Genomic DNA, 11046 nt, shown 5'->3' with positions numbered 1-11046 from the left:
ACTAAGGTCAACACCGCTTGAATGATAACACTAATGAGTTATGATCGACTGGTCACAATTCTCTTCGTTTATGCTCATTCACCATGTTATTTTATGCATGCTTAAGTCCATGAACAGCTCATTGGAGCATTAACAATGAACATAACAAACACATTCGTATTTTTTATGAATGAGCATGAAGAACAAAGCCACTAATTTAGTTGTCTGTTTGCATTCTGTTGTTCGGTTAGAGTCAACAAAACAACATGCTTTCTTTGGTGTTAGTTCGGCCTGTTTACAGGCCTAACTACATGTGATCCTCACAACGAAGCCAAGAAAACAAACTTCGAAGCACAAGGTACAATCACTCAATGCATAAAGCCACGAAAACAAACTTTGAAGCACAAGGTACAATCACTCAATGCATTGGTTGAGGCCAACTAGCATTCTGTTTTCTCATTGATATAAAGCACCCAACAACTAACATTGAGATCAAAAAAATATATAAAAAAGAAAGTCATACCCAAAGAAACATACTTTAAAAATTTGTACAAATTTCCCTCTATATTATCTTCCACTCTCACCAAACCTTTTCTATAAAAAAACATTTTGTTCCAAACACTAACCTTATACAACTTGTACCCTATGCTGTAAGAGTTGTACATCATCCAAAAGTTGACAATTTAACTTTTATTGGCTAAACAAATCTCACACACATAATGACACAAACATCAGAAAACACACAGCAAGACAAAAGCATGAATCTTTCATCAGCAAGTAAGTTTCTTGATCTCTTTCTTTACCACATTATCTCTGTGCATTCATCACCATTTTCTGTCAAAACAGGCCGGGTTGACGTGTTCCCGAACCCAAAATTCGTGAACCCGAACACGACCCGTTCGACCGAAAAATATTCTTTTTTAATGTTTTGACATATTAAAACTTGAAATTCATATTTTTATAACAAAAGAAGCAAATTTATATAAAACAATGACATTTTAATTATAAAGTTTTTATGTCAATTTCCTTAGTTTAATTTTTTTACAAAAGATACCTAGCCCATCGTATTGACCCAAACCCGACCCACTTAATTAAATGGGTTCGAGGTTCGACATGAAACTGGCCCGAACCTGTTTACAATAATATAACTAGAAAGAAAGAAAAACATGTACACACAAGAATCACATTCTCTAAAAACCAATCTTTGTATATTATACATTACAAATCAAAACTTATACCATAGCCTCTAATCTACACACAGTCACACACTAAAACCAACAAACAAATAGAGTCCAACAATGCTAGTTGAACTCAAAAATCCTTCACTCTATGTTTTCGCTACTCCCCATTACCATTTTGGGGAGTAATACTATAAATGTGGCGAGTTGCCGATGTATAATTACACTCTTCAAAAAAATAAAAAAAATTTATGTTCTGTGCAGGATTTGGCGTATTCGACGCCAAATGTGTTATAGGAGGATTACGAATACACCCGTATTCGGAATCCTCGAAAAATTAACAAACAAAAACAATCATGTCAACATAACAGTAACAGTAACACACACTTATGTTGTTAGATCTACTGGTGGTTCCTAGAATGTACCGGAACATTCTAGATGCTGGTGCAGATCTTGATCAAACCTTTTGGTGAAAAAATCAGGCTGAGATTGACTGCAAAATCCTATGAAGAGAAAAAAACTTGAAACTCTACATGCTCTCAAAACTCGGGATGAAGGGTAGTTTGGGAATTTTGCTTAAAGGCAATGGAGAAGAGCCCTTTTGCAATGTGGAGGTTGTGATGTTTTGATGTCTTGTTTTGGTGGTGTTGATTCCATTCCAAGTGTTTTTAGTAAAAAACTTCTTTCCTGCAAATATAGATAATTAGTTAATTATCATTTTGTTACAAAACATATAAAATATCAAATATACCTACAAAGTTATATATATACCCATACAAAGTTGGAAAATATCATATATGCCTTTACAGAGTAGTTAAAAATTAAAATATCAAATATATCTGATTCATTAAAAACAATTTAGTAAATGACCATTTTAGCCTTATTTTTCAAAAAAAATTATAATTTCATTTATGCCCGTCTTTAACTTCAAAATTTTTTATTTACCCGTTTTTTAACTTGAATTTATTTTTTAAAATTTACCCATTGTTTCTCAAAATATTTTGTTGCTTATAACTCGATTATCACGCGATTATACCTGGTTCAATTATCAATTGTCTGATTCAAACACAGAGATTCAATTGTTCGATTATCCGCCGTTGAGAGAACAAAAGAGAAATGATGGATCGGTTAGCTTGCTTATCGCCGATGTTGATCAAAATCCAAATAAAAAATATGGTTTAAACAAATAGAATGGAAAGGGGTAGAATGGTCATTATGTAAAACATTCATTAAAGTTGGGTACATTTGATTTTTGCAGTTTTGGTTGGGAATATATGAAAATTTTCAAGTTTGTAAGGGTATATATGAAATTAATCTTATAAAAATTGATGAAGTAAACTTACACTTTCTGAAAATTGTGGGCTTGGAATCCCTGCAGCCATTGATCTAAACAATGGAGTTACTTGAAGTGGTGAATTAAACTCTAAATTTAGCAAATCATGGTTGAATTCATCACAAGAAGTTAAAAGATCTGTAACAAAGATACAAAATAGGATTATGACAAAGTAATTGACGTTAAGGTTTCACAAATCATAGCATATCTTACCATGGTTGGTTGTTGAGTCGGAAATTATATTATTCGTAACATCAACAATGTTATCTTGAACTGGTTCCATTTTTTCAATCACTTGAGAGAGATTAGTTGACCCTGTGCTATACTCTGAGCTGTCTGGTGATCCTTGATATAAATCAGGTTGTCTGCACAAATAAAAATGTTTTTGAATTATTTTATTATGAGAAGAATGCGTTACAATGTCCAAACCGCTCGTCGCTCACTCGAAAATTGCTCAAAAAATGCTCGCTCTTTTTTTGCTCAATTGTAAACGAGCCGCTACACTTGGTTCGGTTTGTAAACGAGCATAGGTCCTCTCGGTTCGGTTCGGCTCGGATATTCTTAATTTATTTTATACATAATTATATATGCACAAATATATAATTTGTTTTTCTAATAATCTTGAATATTAAATATAATTATTTTTTACTATTGAATATCTTCTTTAAGTAATTAACAAGTAAAAAATAATTGTTAGTTGTATTTAGTTATAATTAGGGTTTTAGCCCATATAGTTGGCTAAAGCCCATGGGCCTTTTATGGGTTGATAGCTAGGGTTTATTTGTGTATAAATAGATGTAGTTGTTTATGTATTTCTCACACCTTCAAGTAATAAACATTACTTTCACTACAACCATCTTCTTTACATGGTATCAGAGCTACGGCTCTCGATCCAAACCCTAGCCGCGATCTGACCCGAACCCGAGTCTGACCAGCCGTCACCGGCAGCCTTCAGATCTGAAACAAGCCCCTGCCTTGTTGTTCTGTCCTGTCACGAAATCTTTTTTCGACCGTGAAAGTACTGTTCACCGACGAGCCTGTTCACGTCGGATCACTGTTCATCGGAACTGTTCGCGCCGGAATCACTGTTCACCCGGAGTACTGTTCATTGCCGGAAATCACTGTTCACGCCGGAAATCACTGTTCGTTTGCCGGAATTTCTGTTCACTGCCGGAAAGTTACTGTTCGCTGCCGGGATTAACTGTTCACGACGATTAATTGTTTACGCCGGAATCTGTTCCCGCCCTCCACCCGCACTTGTTACTGTTCACAGTCAATTTTCAGTTTCGTGTATCACTATGGGCGAAAATACATACATGTATACATTTACTAAAGAGAAGCATGATCTTATTCAACGGTTTCTTACCTCCCAGTTGCCTCATCCTCAAACCAGCTCGGCACATTCAGGTAAACCTTCTAGCCTTGACTTATCATGGGTGATTGATTCTGGAGCCACACATCACATGACTGGGAATCGGGGTATTTTTTCTAGTCTTCAAAATGTTTCCCATGCACCGGTACGTCTTGCCGATGGATCTTCATGTCCCGTTCTCGGCATAGGATCCATCAGTAACTCGGAAAACCTAAAACTGTCTTCTATCCTATTTGTTCCTAAATTTCCTACCAGTCTTTGTTCAGTGAGTCAAATTACCAAACAAAACAACTGTTCTGTGACCTTTTACCCAACTCACTGCGTTTTTCATGAACTAGGAACAAACCGGGTAATTGGTACTGGTTTTGAATCAGGAGGTCTCTATCGTATATCCCCGTTTTCGCATCCTGTAGCAAACTTATGTGATTCCGCTGTCAGGGAGGCTCACTGTCGGTTAGGTCATCCCTCTACAGCGGTTCTGAGACAAATGCGACCAGATTTACCACTTTCGTCTTTTAATTTTCATTGTGAGTCGTGTCAACTTGGTAAACATACCAGGCGTCCCTATCCCCCTAGGGTGCCCAATCGAGTCAGTTCTTGTTTTGAACTGTTGCATTCTGATGTATGGGGTCCTTGCCCTATCAAATCTACGTTGGGTTTTGAATATTTTATTACCTTTATTGATGACTATTCTCGCACTACTTGGGTTTATTTGTTGAAATCTCGTAGTGAGGTATTTTCCATATTTCGAGAATTTAATGCTTATGTTCAAAACCAATTTAACACCACCATTAAAACTTTTCGATCTGATAATGCTAAAGAATATTTTTCCACCGACTTTTCTTCATACTTAAAAACCAACGGCATTATTCATGAATCATCGTGTGCTTATACATCTCAACAAAATGGTGTGTCCGAACGCAAAAATCGTCACATATTGGATGTTGCTCGCACAATCATGATCCAATCACGTGTTCCTCATCGTTTTTGGGGAGATGCCGTTCTCACTGCCACATATCTGATTAACCGCATGCCCTCAACCGTTCTTCATGGTAAAACACCGTTTTCTGTACTATTTCCCAACGATGATCCATTTCCTCTCGCACCTAAAGTATTTGGTTGCGTCGCCTATGTTCATGACCATAGTCCAAAAACCATCAAACTTGATCCCCGAGCCATTCGTTGTGTCTTTCTTGGTTACTCACGGGTTCAAAAGGGGTATCGATGCTATAGCCCATCACTTCACCGATACTTTACCAGTGCCGATGTCACTTTTCACGAGTCTCCTTACTTTCTCGAGTGTTCCACTCCTGTTTCTGACCCGTTTCCCGACCTCGATATACCCACATCTCCCTTCACCCCCACCATTCCTGTGTCAATTCCTTCTACCGATCCAATCTCTACTGATTCTGACCCACAGACAGAATCTCCGCCACTGCTTTTCACATATGCTAGGCGGGGTAGGGGTCAAACATCAGCGACTCTTGATTCACACCCTGGCCACGACCCCGAAATACCCTCCGATACTCCGTCTACATCTGAGCAATCCACACCTCTCACTAATACATCCTTACCCGATCCAACAACCTCTGATACACCCGTTTATGATCCTCCTGGTGCCCCACTTCCCGATATACCTATTTCCTTTCGCAAGGAACCTCGGAAATGTACTCGTTACCCAATTCAGGACTATGTTGCCTACACCTACCTATCTCCTGAATCTCATGCGTACACCACTACCCTTGATTCCTACCCGATTCCCAAAAATGTGACGAGCGCTCTCGCTCACCCAGGATGGAGACAGGCTATGGAAGATGAAATTGGGGCTCTAAAGTCCAATCATACATGGGATCTTGAAACACTTCCTAAAGGGAAGCGTATTGTTGGTTGTCGTTGGGTGTTTACGGTTAAACTACACCCGGATGGCTCCTTACACCGCTTAAAGGCTCGGTTGGTTGCAAAAGGGTATTCTCAGGCATATGGCATTGATTACGATGAAACCTTCTCTCCGGTTGCTAAAATGTCATCTGTCCGTATTTGTATCGCTCTTACTGCCATTAATCATTGGCCGCTCCATCAGCTTGATGTCAAGAACGCCTTTCTTAATGGTGTTCTTGAGGAGGAGGTATATATGGAGCAGCCCCTAGGGTTCGTTGTTGAGGATGAGGCCTCGAAAGTTTGTAGACTACGTCGTTCTCTATATGGTCTTAAACAGTCTCTCAGGGCATGGTTTGGTCGATTCTCTAGTGTTATGGGACAGTTTGGGATGACTCGGAGTGCCTACGATCACTCTGTCTTCTTTAGACACCAGAAAGGAAAGAGGATTATCGTAGTTGTTTATGTGATGACATTATAATCACAGGTGATGACGAGGTCGGGATTATCGAACTCAAGCAGTTTCTTCAGTCTCAGTTTCAGGTCAGCGACTTAGGTCGATTGAGGTATTTCCTTGGCATAGAAGTATCCCGCTCTCCACAAGGAATACTTCTCTCCCAACGAAAGTATGTTCTTGATATGTTAACTGAATGTGGCTTACTGGGTTGTAAACCTGTTGATACCCCAATGCTTCCTACAAAGAAACTCCTCCCAAAGGAAGGAGATCCAACGAAAGATCCTGAGCGATACAGACGGTTGGTTGGTAAACTTAATTATTTAACCGTCACACGACCGGATATCTCCTTTACTGTCAGTGTTCTGAGCCAATTTATGGCTACACCATACACCGGTCACTGGGATGCTGCCATTCGTGTCTTAAGATATCTTAAGACCTCACCTGGCTTGGGTATATTATACTCCGATCAGGGTCATTGTCGTGTAGGTGCCTTCACGGAAGAAGGAGATGGTCGGATATCAGGGTTCTCAGATGCAGATTGGGCAGGTTGTCCGATTTCTCGATGATCTACCACCGGATATTGTGTGTTTGTTGGAGGAAATCTTGTATCATGGAAGAGTAAGAAGCAACACACGGTTTCCCGGTCGAGTGCCGAATCGGAGTATAGAGCCATGGCAGATGTAACATCAGAGATGACATGGGTTCGTCGTCTTCTCAGAGAGCTCGGGGTTGTTTCTAATGACTTGATGAGGTTATACTGTGATAGTCAGTCAGCCATTCACATAGCCAAGAATCAAGTATTTCATGAGAGGACAAAACATATTGAGGTCGACTGCCACCTTATCAGAGATCGAGTAGTAGGCACACAAACTGATCATCCTTCCATTCAACCAGTTCATGTGAAGACAAATTTTCAGCTAGCAGACATTCTAACTAAACCGCTCCGGAAAGCTCAGATAGATTTTATTTGTAACAAGTTGGGCATGATTAACATCTATGCTCCAACTTGAAGAGGAGTGTTAGTTGTATTTAGTTATAATTAGGGTTTTAGCCCATATAGTTGGCTAAAGCCCATGGGCCTTTTATGGGTTGATAGCTAGGGTTTATTTGTGTATAAATAGATGTAGTTGTTTATGTATTTCTCACACCTTCAAGTAATAAACATTACTTTCACTACAACCATCTTCTTTACAATAATTATATTTAGTATTCAATATTTCAATATTCATGATAATTATAAAATAAATTATATATTTGTGCGTATATAATTATATAAATAATTATTAATTGTTTTATATACATTATATTCAACCTCAAACTTCAATTTTAGGAAACTTTACAAACTACTACTAGTTTTTTTTTTAAAACTACTAATTTATTTTCATATTCAACTTCAATTCTTATAAAAAAAATTTAAGGGAAGAAAAGGAAAACGTAATGCTCGAAAGCTCGCTCGATGCCGCTTGAAAAATACTCACTTAATTTTGGGTCGGTTCGATTTTCAGCCGATCGGCTCGGTTCAATTTGTAAACGAGCCAAGCAAAAAGCAAGTGAACAGCTCAAGTTAAAAGTACTAAAAGCAGCTAAGAAGTGTTTGCGGGCCAAGCTGACCAGCCCACTTCAACAAAGGAAAAAGATTAACATGTTTCAACCCAAGCCCATTATGAAATTATGACCCTTTACACCACCAGCCCAATGTGCCACATTAAAGTGAATTCCCATTTTGCCCTTTATGTACTACCTCCAAGAATGTTGGCTGCCTTCATCACAGCTTCTTATGTCCATATCAGAAATATTGAATCCAAGCACATCACTTTCTTTGGTTTGCTTTAGAAAATCTTGAACAGCCTGAATATTATTGTATGACAACATGTAAGAGATGCATCATTACATTAACCAGACTGTAAAAAGAACGGGTTGCGTGACGGTTTTTGAGTGGCGTGTGTTGTTTAAAGCTGTAACGATCAGAAAATCAGTTGTTTTGAGTGTGTGAGTGTTTTCAGAATATTTTAAAGACTGAAAAGGTAATATGTCCAAACATTGTTGGTGAAAAGGAAACAAGAAGCAAAATAAACAAATTAGAAGTGTTTAGCATTAAGTGAAGGGTACTATAGTAATTCTTATTCCTACTAATTCTGATATCCGGAGCGAGTTTTGTTATAACCAAACACTAGAAACCGATTATCTACAACGTAAAAACGCAATAATCAGATAATCACTTTCAAAGCATAAGAATCAGATAATCACTTTCAAAACATAAGAATCTGATAATCACTTTTCAAAGCATAATAATCAGATACTCACTTTCAGAGTTTCAGAACACTTGAACACAATGCTAAACACCTCTACATTTAGCATTTTAATTAACGCAAAAGTAATGTAAATAAAGAAACAAAATTTTGCATTTGATACGATACAATATGAAATTTCAACAAGAACAAGATAGTTGCATATATATAAGTATTTCACCTTGCAAGCATTTTCATAACTCTCATCTGTTTTTTCAGCATTAACTTTGAGTGCAAGTGAGCTGAGCAGTTCTGCTTGTTGCAGCAATGCAATAATCTTTGGATCATCCTTCTTCAAAAACGTTCCTAAAATATAATTTCAAAAACACAAGTTCTTATTACTAAGAGTCTTTTGTGCAAAATCAACTGCTTCAAGATTCCATCATCAAAAAAACCTTTTTTATATGAAAATTACCATCTTTTGACACCTCATCACATTTGGCATTGAGCTGAGCAGTGAATGTGTCGAGGTTATGACAGTTGTGTAAAAGTACAGCAAAGGGAGGTCTCGGTTGCTGATATTCTTCGGGCGTATCAGGAATATGTTTCCTCCTAAACAAGAATAATCATGTCATTAATGTTTATAATATGATCTTGGTTTTTTATATATGGGATTCAAAATTTATATAAAAATACCTTATCTTGGACGGAGGCATGGAAGTTTCTACAACCGCATCCGATTCTTGCCCACTGTGAAATCTAGTTCTTTTGTTGTTTGTTGTGATGCAAGAAAAGTTGTTCTCTTTAGCCAATGCTTCATTCTTTGCTCTCTTCTTACACAGTGTGGAGAACCGATTCTTAACCGCATTATCCGTCCTTTTTGAAACAGAGGAAATTTTATAACCTTATCAAGTTCTAATCTTTTATATAATTACAAAACCAGTAATCAAATAAACATCATTTTCAGTTTACCTGCCTGATACCACCTTTGCTATCTCAGTCCATCTGTTGCCAAAAATCTTTTGGGCCTGCAAATCATCCTCTAATATCAATTTACCTTATCACCCATGCTCAATATCAAGACGATGAAAACAATGACGATGACGATAACTTCACGTTTAAGAGAACAACTGAACAAGGGCAAACTTGTATATTGAGAAAAGAAGATATTAACTAGAGGTGGGAAAAAAACCGGTTAACCGAACCGGTTTGAAACTGATTATGTAGAAACCGGTTTGGAACCAATTAAAACCGTAGGTTCAGCACTGGTTTGCAATTCTCGCTACCGAAACCGGTCAACTGAACCGAAACCGGCTAAAACAGCTCAAAAACCGATTGTAACCTGAACCGAAACCGATAACCAGTGAAGAAACAGGTTTCAACGAGAACCGAAACCGATCATAAACCGGTTTTGACTTTTTTTGACCAAACCAGTTTATGGTTTGAAACCGGTTTGTCCACCTCTAATTACAACTGTACCTCGCATAGAAGCATGTCTTCCTCTTGTGACCAGCCTCCTTTTTTGAAATCAGAATTCAAATAAGTGAACCATCTGTGTAATAAACATTCAACCAAATCCATGTTCAGTAATCTAACATTAATATACCATAAAAAAAAACTAAAAAAAATGTTTTTTTATTACAAGACTTCACTGTTTACTGTTTACCTTCTTCTGCACTGCCTTGTAGTCTTATCCTTAAACTTAGATGCAACAATAGCCCAACTGCACATCACACACATAACACTCACCAGTCTTATTAATCCAATCATAAACCTTCAAATAACTTTAACAGAATCATCAACAGATATGAAGAAAAGATGATCCTACTTTTCAGTTCCATGGATGCCAATCTGTTCCCTCAATATATCATCTTCCTGCAACAAAAACATCCCAAATCAAAAAAATAAAAAAAATATTAAAAAAAATCAAAATTTGGTATAGAAAACTTTGAATCAATGACTCAAATCATCCCAGTAAAATCCCACCAATAGCAAAGCTATTACCAGGCTATGCAGGCAAACTGTACCTCTATCCCGAAGAATAGAGAGGTTGCTTCCATAGCATAACTTGCTATACTATACATATTGCAAAACACATAAAAAAAAAAGAAAAAAAGAAAAAAACTTTGAAGCAATGAATCAAAACAAAGTAACAAACAAACCTCTTGAGACCATGAAACTATATGCCTCTCTTTCTGCTTCTGACCTTCAACACCTCCATTATTATCACCACCACCATTACTACTACTATTATTATTATTATTAATATTATTATTATCAGAAGCTTTCTTCTTCATATTCTGAATCAATCAATCAATCACCACCACCACTACCAGCAGCAGCAGTAAGTCTTTGTGGCATGCTAATGCAAAGAAAGAAACAATCTTTATAATGTAGATAGATGCATAAAGAAAAGAAATATAATAAAGGATAAGCAAAAAGTAAGCCACAAATTCACCTCTTTTTAGGGCAAACTTTACAGAATAATACTACTTCTACTGTTCAATTCAAATGTATCTCCCTATACACTGACTTACTGACATATATACACTACACTGTCCAGTTTGCATTGGATTCTTCTAACCTTTTGCCCTAAAATTAATACACATCCATAAAATTGAATT

At 37.2% G+C, this 11046-nt stretch overlaps 1 protein-coding gene across 1 annotated transcript; it reads right to left on the bottom strand.

The window, feature by feature from the left end:
- Positions 1-1460: 1460 nt before the first annotated feature.
- On the bottom strand, positions 1461-10734 carry LOC143598950 (transcription factor MYB88-like). Its single transcript, XM_077077033.1, has 12 exons — positions 10585-10734; positions 10251-10297; positions 10089-10145; positions 9902-9974; positions 9395-9450; positions 9119-9298; positions 8898-9034; positions 8664-8788; positions 7936-8042; positions 2704-2855; positions 2501-2628; positions 1461-1844 (listed from the first exon to the last, which is right to left on the bottom strand). Exons 1-12 carry the CDS (start codon positions 10717-10719, stop codon positions 1734-1736), a joined length of 1308 nt encoding a protein of 435 aa, XP_076933148.1. The 5' UTR covers positions 10720-10734; the 3' UTR covers positions 1461-1733.
- Between the last annotated feature and the right edge of the window lie 312 nt (positions 10735-11046).

Source organism: Bidens hawaiensis, unplaced genomic scaffold (genome assembly GCF_021521415.1).
Source record: "Bidens hawaiensis isolate Kalapana, Puna unplaced genomic scaffold, B.hawaiensis_p1.1 tig00051305_1, whole genome shotgun sequence".
Lineage (NCBI taxonomy): Eukaryota > Viridiplantae > Streptophyta > Magnoliopsida > Asterales > Asteraceae > Bidens > Bidens hawaiensis.
Note: the sequence above shows the minus strand (reverse complement) of the source record. Positions and strands in the feature narration are given on the sequence as shown.